This window comes from Piliocolobus tephrosceles, chromosome 21 (genome assembly GCF_002776525.5).
Source record: "Piliocolobus tephrosceles isolate RC106 chromosome 21, ASM277652v3, whole genome shotgun sequence".
Lineage (NCBI taxonomy): Eukaryota > Metazoa > Chordata > Mammalia > Primates > Cercopithecidae > Piliocolobus > Piliocolobus tephrosceles.
The window spans coordinates 19317521-19327920 of NC_045454.1; the positions used below are offsets into that span (position 1 = coordinate 19317521).

The 10400-nt window shown below is 56.7% G+C and overlaps 1 protein-coding gene across 7 annotated transcripts in view; it reads left to right on the forward strand.

Moving 5' to 3' along the window:
- Positions 1–905: 905 nt before the first annotated feature.
- The window catches only part of DPF1 (double PHD fingers 1), a 19116-nt gene continuing 9621 nt past the window's right edge, over positions 906–10400 (forward strand). For 3 of the 7 annotated variants that reach the window (XM_023229362.1, XM_023229363.1, XM_023229364.1), the window contains exons 1-3: positions 6747–6877; positions 8281–8441; positions 8527–8634. In XM_023229362.1, the coding sequence (XP_023085130.1) occupies positions 6768–6877; positions 8281–8441; positions 8527–8634 (379 nt within the window). In that variant the 5' untranslated portion in view covers positions 6747–6767. Of the gene's footprint in view, positions 1062–6746; positions 6878–7687; positions 8155–8280; positions 8442–8526; positions 8635–10400 lie in introns of those variants that run through there. The other 4 variants (XM_023229366.1, XM_026447696.1, XM_023229365.2 and 1 more) reach the window with 4 other exon arrangements.

Consider the following 10400-nt stretch of genomic DNA (forward strand, 5'->3'; position numbering starts at 1 on the left):
TTATTTATTTATTTATTTTTGAGACAGGGTCTCACTCTGTCACCCAGGCTGGAATGCAGTGGCACAATCTTGGCTCACTGCAACCTTTGCCTCCCAGGCTCAAGTGATCCTCCCACCTCAGCTACCTGAGTAGCTGGGACTGCAGGCATGCGCCACCACGCCCGGCTAATTTTTTGTATTTTGGGTAGAGATGGGGTTTCGCCATCTTGCCCATATTAGTCTTGAACCTCTGAGTTCAGATGATGCACCTGCCTCGGCCTCCCAAAGTGATGGGATTACAGGCATGAGCCACCACGACTGGCCCCATTTTCTTTTCTTTATAGCACCGTTCACTGTCTGAAATGATTTTATCTATTTATTTTCTTATTATCTGTCTTTCTCCACTAGAATGTCAGCTCCTTGAGAGTGGCAACTTTGTTTTGGTCATTGCTGTATCCCCAGTGCCTAGAAGAGCTCCTGGAACACAGCAGGCACTCAGTAAATGAACAAAGGCACTGATTAACCCCCGTGCTTGTTCACAGGCTGCCCGACATAGAAGAGACACCCAAATAGGCCCAGACAAGAATACACGACAGACCTTAGGGTCATCCGCATACCCTGGGGACACCTAGAAGCTAGGGACCACCTGATTCCGCGCCCGCGGTGCCTGGAGGGTGGAGATCCCGAGCTGGAGACCGAGCACTCCCAGGGAGGGAGAAAAGATGCTCTAGGGGGAGCCCCGCCCCTCCCTGTATCCCCAGCAGCCAATGGGAGCGCGGTCCTCCTGACGCCCCCTGGGACGTGTAGTCCGGGCGGGGGCGCCCTCGGGCGCCACTGCGCGCCCCTAGACTCCACGTCCCGTCGTGCGCCTGGGGGCGCGGGGATTGGCTGAGCCCCGCCCCCGGCCCGCCCCGCTCCGCTCGCGCCGCAGCCCCAAGAATGAATGAAATCGTAGCGCGCTGGGCGGCAGAGCGGGCGGCGCAGGCCGGGCTGGGCCCGCGCGCGGCGGCAGCGGCGCCCCGGGCCGGAGGCGGCCCAGCCGAGCGGGCCATGGCTACCGCCATTCAGAACCCGCTCAAGTCGTGAGTGTCCCCGCCGTCCCCGCCCCCTGTCCAGACCCCCCCACCAGGAGCCCTTCCCCCGCTCGCCCTAGGGCTGAGGAGGGGAATCCAGCGCGCGGACCGTAGTTGAATGGGGGCCCCCAGCGCTAACCCTTGCCCGGGGACCCCCACCTCCTGTCGCCCCCTGGGGTTGGGGGCGGGAGCCCCTCCAGGGTCGCGGGGGCGACTCTTCTTTGTCGCTGTCAGTGAAGGAATGTGGCGCGGGCTGGGGGTGGCGGAGGCCGTTTCCCCACCCAGAGTGGGGGTAGGGGCTTCCCTCTCCTCCATCTCTTCCTCAGGGTCTGCGGAGGTGCCGGGCCTGCCCCAGCCGGGGCTGGAAGCTCGAACACCTAAGTCCGGACCTCGGTCTCCAGGGTTTCCATCCGCTCTCCCCTCATCAAAGCGCCCTTTCTCTTTCCCCTTCTTTCTCTGGGGACCCCGGCCCTCGCGGCCGCAGGGTGGGAGCTGAGACGTCGGGGGTCCCTAGTTCCATCCCCGCTGCCTCCCCTTTTTCCTCCCGGAATCTCTGGGAACTAGAAGCCCCGAACCCACGGTCAGCCTGGACCGCAGCATCCCTCCTTCTCCCCGCCCATACACATCAAACGGGAGCATCTCTGATCCCCTTGGGGACCGGCTGCCCAGGAGGCGATGCCGGGAGCGCCCTCGGTCTCCGGGGATTCCCTCCCTTTCTCCCTGGCCGCGGCCCTCCGAGCGTTCGCCTCCTCCCGGGCCCGGTGACTGGGAACTCGGACGCCTGGGTCCTAGCCTGGCCCCTCCTGACCCTCCCCTCTCCTTGCCATCCCTCGCGCTCCCCACCCCTCCCCTTCCCCCTCTCCATCTCGCTCTTGCTTCCTCTTCGGGATCCCGGACTCCCGGGTCCCAGCCCTCCCCCACCCCCCGTTCCCAGGCGGTGACAGCGGGCTCCGAGTGACAGGCGCTCGGCCGCTCCCGCCCTCCCTCCCCGCAGGCGAGCGCGGCGCTCCCCTCCCCCTCCTCCGGGCCTGGTGGAGGAGGCGGAGGGCGAGCGCCCGCGGCGTCGCACAAAGGGGCCGGGGCGACCTCCCCCACCCTTCCCCCAACCCCGTGCACGGGCTGCCTTGACCTTGAACATCGAGGGCTGGGGGCGGGGGTGAAGGGGGGTGAAAGGGAGAGAGCGAGAGAGGGAGCGGTCCCCCACCCCACCCACGAGAAGGGATGCGCCTGCTGGCTGGACCAGAGGCCGCCAGTTGCTTCTGGTTTCTGGCGGGAATGGGGGTGGGAGGTGGAGGGTGGGAGTTGGGAGAGGAAGGGGGGGCAGAGACTTAGAGGCACGCGCCTACACGTGTGGCTCCGTGAGCAGGGTGCCGGGAGCCGGTGTGTGGGGCTTGGGTTTCTGCTGCCCTCTCACCTTAAGTGGCACACACAGACAGCTGTCTGTCCTGTGAGGGATATCCGCAAAATGGCTGGGAACGGGGCACCTGTGCAAGTTGGTGGATCTACAGGCGATGGGGCCCTCACCTTGACCCTGGCCCAGACCCCGGGAGGAGGTGTGCTGCAGCCCTGAGCAGGGGCCCAGCCAGAGTAAGCCTGGACTGGGAGGGCCCTGCCCCTCTGTGCCCTCCCCTTCCAAAAGGTCTCTGCAGGGTGGGGACTCTCTGGCTCCTGAAGGAATGTGAGTCTAATCCCATGGGGACGAGGAGCTGGAGGGTGCCGCCCTCGGAAGTTCCGACTGCCTGAGTTCAGAAGCCAGCTTGAGCCAGGGATGTTCCCTGCCGTGAGCCTCAGTTTTGCCATCTGTGTATGGGGGCTTCTAACAGCCCTTACCACCCCATGGGGCTGTCGTGGGGCTTAAATAAGGCCATCTTTGTAAAGCACTTAGCGCAGAGACCGACACTGATGAAATGTAGTGATTATTAGTAGTAGTATCAATATTGATTTATGAAATTGATTTCTACTGTGGGCCAGCTCCCCCACCGGGCACTGGGGGATGGGGCAGGAGGATTGTTTGGGCCAGGGAGAGGACTGGGAGTTCAAGTGTGTAGAAGTGTGTGGGAGTGGTGTGTGCAGCTGGTTAGGGCGGAAGGAAAGAAAGGAGAGCCCGCTCCAAATGTCAGCCTGGGTCTGCGGGTAGAGGTCCTGCTGGTGGGCCAGACACGGAGGCTCATGCCTGTAATCCCAGCACTTTGGGAGGCCAGGGTGGGCAGATCACTTGAGCTTAGGAGTTTGAGACTAGCCTGGCCAACATAGGGACACCCTGTTTTTACAAAAATACAAAAATTACCCGGGTGTGGTGGTGCACACCTGTAGTCCCAGCTACTTGGGCGTTTGAGGTGGGAGGATCGCTTGAGCCTGGGAGGTGGAGGCTGCAGTGAGCTGTGTTCATGCACTCCAGCCTGGGCCATCGAGTGAGACCCTGTCCAAAAAAAAAAAAAGAGAGAGAAAAAGAAAGAGGAAAGAAAGGAAGAAAGAAAGAAAGAAAGAAGAAAGAGAGAGAAAGAAAGAAAGAAGAAAGAGAGAGAGAGAAAGAAAGAAAGAAGAAAGAGAGAGAAAGAAAGAAAAAGAGAAAGAAAGAAAGGAAGAAAAGAAAAGACAAATAGAAATTCTGCTGGTAGAGGAGGACTGTTAGAAAGGTCTACACTCAGAGTGTCTACACTCGGGCTTCTCTTAATCAAATTGACATGAGAGTTTGGGGTGGGGCAGGGGTGAGTGCCTGAGGCTAGAGGTGTGGGAATCAAGTGTAAGAGGGTGTGTTAGGGGACCTGTGAGTAAATGGGAGGTGAGAGAGGAAGGTGGGGTCACAGCTCACCGTGGGCAAGGCGTGGAGTGGCCACTATAGGCCCCTGGAGGCCAGAGTGATCTTAGGGGTACCACTTTCCCCCACTTAATCCCTTTGTCACACTCCAGGCCATATGTGAATCAGAGACCCACTTCCTCCTGTTTCAGGAGAGGGGCCTGCCAAGGCCTTACCTGGCTTAGATGGGCGAGTTGGTGGAAAGGGTCTAAGACTAGAGGTGTGTGTGTGTGTGTGTGTGTGTGTGTGTGTGTGTGTGTGTGTGTGTAGAAGTGACCATGAGTGTAGGAGTCCTTGACTGGATCTTTCTCATGGGGGGATTTCAAGTGACAAAAATGGTGAAGGCTAGCGGGCCACTATTGTCGGCTGGGGCGCCCCCTGGTGGATGAGGGCGTTTGTGGGCGTGTTAATTACAGTAGCCGCCCAAACCTGAATGCTGGCTCTACAGGGGTCCGGGCGGAAGAGGGGAAGGGGAAAGGGGGAGGAGTAGTGAGACGGGAAGGGGGACGGGGTGGTGGTGTTGTGGAGAGACTGGGTCAGTGTGTGACTCAGTGGGTCCGCTCACTCCCTGGGGATCTCTTCCGGTGGAGTCAGTGTGTGTGACAGTGGAAGAGAGAAGGAGGTCAGGACCACTTGGGGAGGGGCGTCAGGGTGCCTGCCTCCTTCCTTCAGTCTCACTTTCAAAGAGCCGCCAGGGGGTGCGGGTATGTGAGGTCACCTTCCTGTGCCTCAGATTCCTCACCTGGAAAATGCAGATAATAATAGCAACATGGGGTGAACTGTGCCCAGCACATGATGGGTACATTTACTCATTCAACAAATACCTACTGAGCATCTATTTTTTTTTTTTTTTGGAGATAGGGTCTTGCTCAGTTGTCCAGGCTGGAGTGTAGTGGTGTGATCATAGCTCATTGCAGCTTTGATCTCCTGGGCTCAACCAATCCTCCCAACTCAGCCTCCTGAGTAGCTGGGACCATAGGCATGTGCCACCATGCCCAGCTATTTATTTTCTTTTTGGTAGAGACCAGGTCTTGCTATGTTGCCCAGGCTGGTCTCCTGAGCTCAAGTGGTCCTCTCATCTCAGCCTCCCAAATTGCTGGGATTACAGGCATGAGTCACCACGCCCTGCTTACTTATTTTTTTGTTTGTTTGTTTGTTTGCTTTTAGAGACAGAGTCTTGCTCTGCCATCCAGGCTGAGTGCAGTGGTGAGACCACAGCTCACTGCAGCCTCAGCCTCCCAGGTTCAAGCTATCCTCCCACTTTAGCCTCGCAAGTAGCTGGTACTACACTGATGCGCCATCATGCCCAGCTAATTTTATTTATTTATTTATTTTTGTAGAGACAGGAGTCTGGATGTGTTGCCCAGGTTGGTCTCAAACTCCTGGGCTCAAGGAGTCCTCTCATCTAGGCCTCCCAAAGTACTGGGATTGCAGACTGGAGCCATTGCACCTGGCCAGCGTTATTCTTTCTTTCTTATTTGTTATTTATTTATTTATTTTTGAGATGGAGTCTTGCTCTTGTTGCCCAGGCTGGAGTGCAAAGGCATGATCTTGGCTCACTGCAACCTCCACCTCCTGGGTTCAAGTGATTTTCCTGCCTCAGCTTCCCGAGTGGCTGGGATTATAGGCATGCGCCACCACGCCTGGCTAATTTTGTATTTTTAGTAGAGATGGGGTTTCTCCTTGTTGGTCAGGCTGGTCTCAAACTCCCAACCTCAGGTGATCTGCCCACCTCAGCCTCCCAAAGTGCTGGGATTACAAGCGTGAGCCACTGCTCCTGGCCCGCATTATTCTTTCTGATAGCATTTAGGTATTACCATTGACATCTTAGTAAAGTACGTATCAGCTCCTTCGTGGAATAAATGGATTTCTTGAGCAAATACTACCTGCCAGGTACCGTTTTTTGTTTTTTGTTTTTTTGAGGCGGATTCTTGCTCTGTCGCCCAGGTGCAATGTCAACTCACTGCAACCTCCGCCTCCTGGGCTGAAGTGATTCTCCTGCCTCAGCCTCCCAAATAGCTGGGAGTACAGGCGCGCACCACCACACCCGGCTAATTTTTGTATTTTTAGTAGAGACTGTTGGCCAGGCTGGTCTCCTACTCCTGACCTCAGGTGATCCACCTGCCTGGGCCTCCCAAAGTGCCGGGATTACCGGTGTGAGCCCCTGCGCTTGGCCTGCCAGTTACCTTTTAAAATGCTTTGCCTATACTTCCTCATTTAATCCTCACAACACTCCAGTGAGGCATCATCCTCTTTTTACAGATGAGGACACTGAGGCCCAGAAAGGTTAAGTCATTTGCCAAGGTCACATGGCCACCAAGTGACAGAGCTAAGATTTGAACGCTGGAGGTGTGACTACTGCTTCTAACCTGCACTGCTGCTGTCAGGCCTGCAGAAGGCGTTGAGCAGGGCGGGGTGACCGTGAGCGTGGCTGCTGGAAGAGACAGCCCCGGATGGGGACTCTGGAGCCAGGAGGGACTTGGGTGGGGGGGGGATGGGAGGTGTCTGCTGGAAGCATGTTTGTGAGAAGTCTGTGTGGGCACCTGGGAGGTGTCTCTGCGTCTCTTAGTATTGCAGTGTGTGGATGTGGCTGTGAGTCCGTGCGAAGGTGTGTGAGTAGGAGTGTGTGGGAGGCTGTGAGTCTCCGCGTGAATGTGTGTGTAAACTGCCATGCGTGGGCGTGTGTGAGTCCAGGTGTGCATGTGGTTGTGTGCACGCGAGAGCGGGCTATGTGGACGAGTGAGGGCGGGTGAGTGACGGTGCGTGCCCCGGGCCCCTCCTCCGCGCCGTCCCCGTCCCCGCGGGGTCCCGGGGGCCCCCTGGCCTGGGACTACCATTCCCGGCATGGCCCGGGCGGGCCCGCCCCGTCGCCGCTATTGGCCGTGGCCCTCGTGCTCCCGCCCCCCGGGAATGAATGGATGGGCGGCCTCAGCGCCCGCCCGACCGCTGGGAGGACCGACCCGGCGGGGACCTGCTGGGGGCAGGACCCGGGGAGCAAGATGGCCACTGTCATCCCTGGCCCCCTGAGGTGGTGCGGGCTGGCAGGAGGCGGGGAGGGAGCGCGGGCGGGTCTACGCAGGCCTGGGTGTGTGTGGCGGCCGGGGGTGGGGCCGAGGGGGTGTCTGGGGGGCTGTCACCGAGTGTGGGGCTGCGTGGGGGTGCGAGTGTGTGACTGTGGGTCTCTGGCAAGAATGATGTCGGATGCGCCACTCCCTGGAGGGGTGGAGGGCGTGGGGGACCTCCAGATTCTTTTTGGGGAAGGGGGACATCGTCCCCTCCCTGCGACCCTCGGGTCTGGGAGAGGGTGAAATGACCCGCGGGTGCGGGAGCCTTGGCAAACTGGAGTGAAGTCCACACTACCTTTGTCTTGGGATGTGGAGTGTGTATATGTACCACTTATTTGTGTTCTGGTTTTTTAAAGAATTTTTGGGGGATAGGTGTGTGGACGCGTGTCTGTTTCCTTTTATCCTGCACTAGATATCTTTGGATATTTGGGTCTCCCAGTGTGTGTCTGTGTCCTTTGGAACTATATGTCATTGGTCTTGTGTTCTGTGTTTTTGGGTATGTAGCACTGTGTGTATTTGTGTGTAAATTTTTGTGTGACTGTGGGTGGATTTGGGTGTTTCTGTGTTTCATATGTGTGTGTGTCTGTGTGGACGTGTTATATTTTACATACTGGTTCCACATTGTGCATCTTTGTAAATGTGTGCACCTGTGTGAATCTATGTGATTTCTTTGTGTTGTGTGTCTGGATATTGTGTGTGTGGTTTGTGTTGTGTCTTTGGATACGTGGGTAAGTGCATAGAGGGGTAAGTGGTTTCTGTAGTTCCTGTCTTTTGACATGTGTGTGTCTGTATGTCTTTGGCTGCATGAGGTGTGTATGTGTGTGTGGTGTTATGTTTCCATGTTGTGTGTCTTTGTGTGAGTGATGTGTTTCTGGTGTGTGTCTGTGGATATGTGATGTGTCTTTGTGCATGGTTATTTGTGTGATTCATCTCCACACTATGGAACTTGGGATATTTGTCTTTTTCAGTAGATATTTATGTGTGCACGTGTGTGAGGTTTGTTTCTCCTTTGTGAGTACTGGGATTTGTCTCTCTTTGTGTGTGAATCCCGTGTGACTGTGTGTGATTTGTGTTGTGTGTCTGCATGTGTTCACGTAGGGATACGTCCCGGTGTGTTTTTGTTTGTTTCTGTATGGTGTTTCTACTCATGAGCTGGAGGCCTGTTTGAGTCCCAGTTTGGGGGCCCCTGGGCCCTGTCCCCTTCCTCCAGCCTGGGTCCCGGAGTGGGAGGAGGAGAGAGGTGAAGCTGGAGGGGTCGGCCCACCCCTCCTGAGTCTGGGCGGCCCGGCAGCCGGGGGAGGGGTGCTGGGCGACCCTGTGCGCCTGCCCTTGCTGACAGCCGCCCGCCCGTTCGCTGCCCTTCTAGCCTAGGCGAGGACTTCTACCGCGAGGCCATCGAGCACTGCCGCAGCTACAACGCGCGCCTGTGTGCGGAGCGCAGCCTGCGACTGCCCTTCCTCGACTCGCAGACCGGCGTGGCCCAGAACAACTGCTACATCTGGATGGAGAAGACCCACCGCGGGCCGGGTACCGCCGGGAGGGCTGGCGCGGGGCGGGGCGGGGCCGGGCCACCCCACCGCCGCCGCCCTCTCACCCTCCTCTCTCTCTCCAGGTTTGGCCCCGGGACAGATTTACACGTACCCCGCCCGCTGTTGGAGGAAGAAACGGAGACTCAACATCCTGGAGGACCCCAGACTCAGGCCCTGCGAGTACAAGATCGGTGGGTGCAGCCGCTGGGGTCCCCAACGGTGTCCCAGGGCCTGCTGTGTGTCCAAGCCCGTCTGTCACCTTTATCCGCCTTCTAGCAAGTGTCTGCCTGGCTGGCTGTGTGTCTGCCCATGTGCATCTCGGGTGTTTCCTAGAGATTCCACAGTTTCTCTGAGTCACTGAGTGGCGACTGCATCTCCTACATGGGCCCAGGTGCCCAGTTGTTGTTATTTATTTATTTATTTATTTTTGAGACAGAGTTTCACCCAGGCTGGAGTGCAATGGCGCGATCTCACAACCTCCACCTAGTGGGGAGTTGAACCTTGAACCCGCAACCTCCGCCTAGCGGGTTCAAGCGATTCTCCTGCCTCAGCCTTCTGAGTAGCTGAGATTACAGGCATGCGCCGCCACGCCCACCTAATTTTGTATTTTTAGTAGAAACGGAGTTTCACCCTGTTGGTCAGGCTGGTTTGGAACTCCTGACCTTAGGTGATCTGGCCACCTCGGCCTCCCAAAGTGCTAGCATTACAGGCGTGAGCCACTGCACCTGGCCTGTTGTTTTTTAAATAGAGGCAGGGTGTTATTATGTTGCCTAGGCTGGTCTTGAACTCCTGAGCTCAAAGGATCCTCCCTTCTCAGCCCTCCAAAGTGTGGGGATTACAGGTATGAGCCACCACGCCCCACCAAGGGGTCCAGTGGTATTGGAGGGCATAGTGATACCTGTTAGGTGTGTGGGGGTGTATGGAGTTTCTGACTGTATCCCTTCCCCTGGGAGTTGGGAGGGATCAGTATCTGCCTGTATTTTTTTTTTTTTTTTTTTTTTTTGAGATGGAGTCTGGCTCTGTTGCCCAGGCTGGAAGTACAGTGGCACGATCTCAACTCACTGCAACCTCCGCCTAGTGGGTTCAAGTGATTCTCCTGTCTCAACCTTCCGCGTAGCACACATCGACATGCTCAACTAATTTTTCTGTATTTTTAGTAGAGACAGGGTTTCACCATGTTGGCCAGGCTGGTCTCGAACTCCTGACCTCAGGTGATCCACCCGACTTGGCCTCCCAGAGTGCTGGGATTATAGGCTTGAGCCACCGTGCCCGGCCATCTGCCTGTATTTTTTTCTGTGGGTGCCTGAGGGTGTCCGCCTCTGTATCTCCCCAAGGGCGTCTGGATGTCTCAGTGTCTGGTTGGAGCTCTTTCCTCTCTTAGGTGTATCTTCCCAGGTGTCTCCAGGGGTCTTAGAAGGCTTGTGTCTTGTGTATGTCTGGTTTGTCAGGGTGTCCAGCTCCTTCCCAGTGTATCTGGGTATGTTAGGCGGTGCGGCCATCTCTTTCTATGGGTGTGTAGGTGCCTCGGAGTGTCTGGGAGAATCTCTTCCTGACGGTGTCTGGCGTATCAGGTGTATTTCTGCACGTGTGTGTCAGTCCATCAGAGGATCTGGACTTAGCCTTGAATGTGTTTAGGAGTATCAGGGTCACTGGGGTCAGTTTCTCTTCCTGAGTCCAAAGGTCTGTGTGTACCCAGGAGTGTGGCAGTGCCCACCTGGCTGTGTCTCTTTCTGTCTGTGTCTCCTGTGTGTGTTTGTGTGTATCTAGCTGAGCAATTCTCCCTGGGTATGTTGGTATCTCCCCACCATGTGTCTAGGCATCTCATCGGGCTGTGTCTTCCCCAGGTGGGTCTAGGTATATCTGGAGGGCCCTTCCTTCCTCCCTCCCTCCCTCCTTCCTTCCTTCCTTCCTCTTTCTTTCTTTCTTTCTTTCTTTCTTTCTTTCTTTCTTTCTTTCT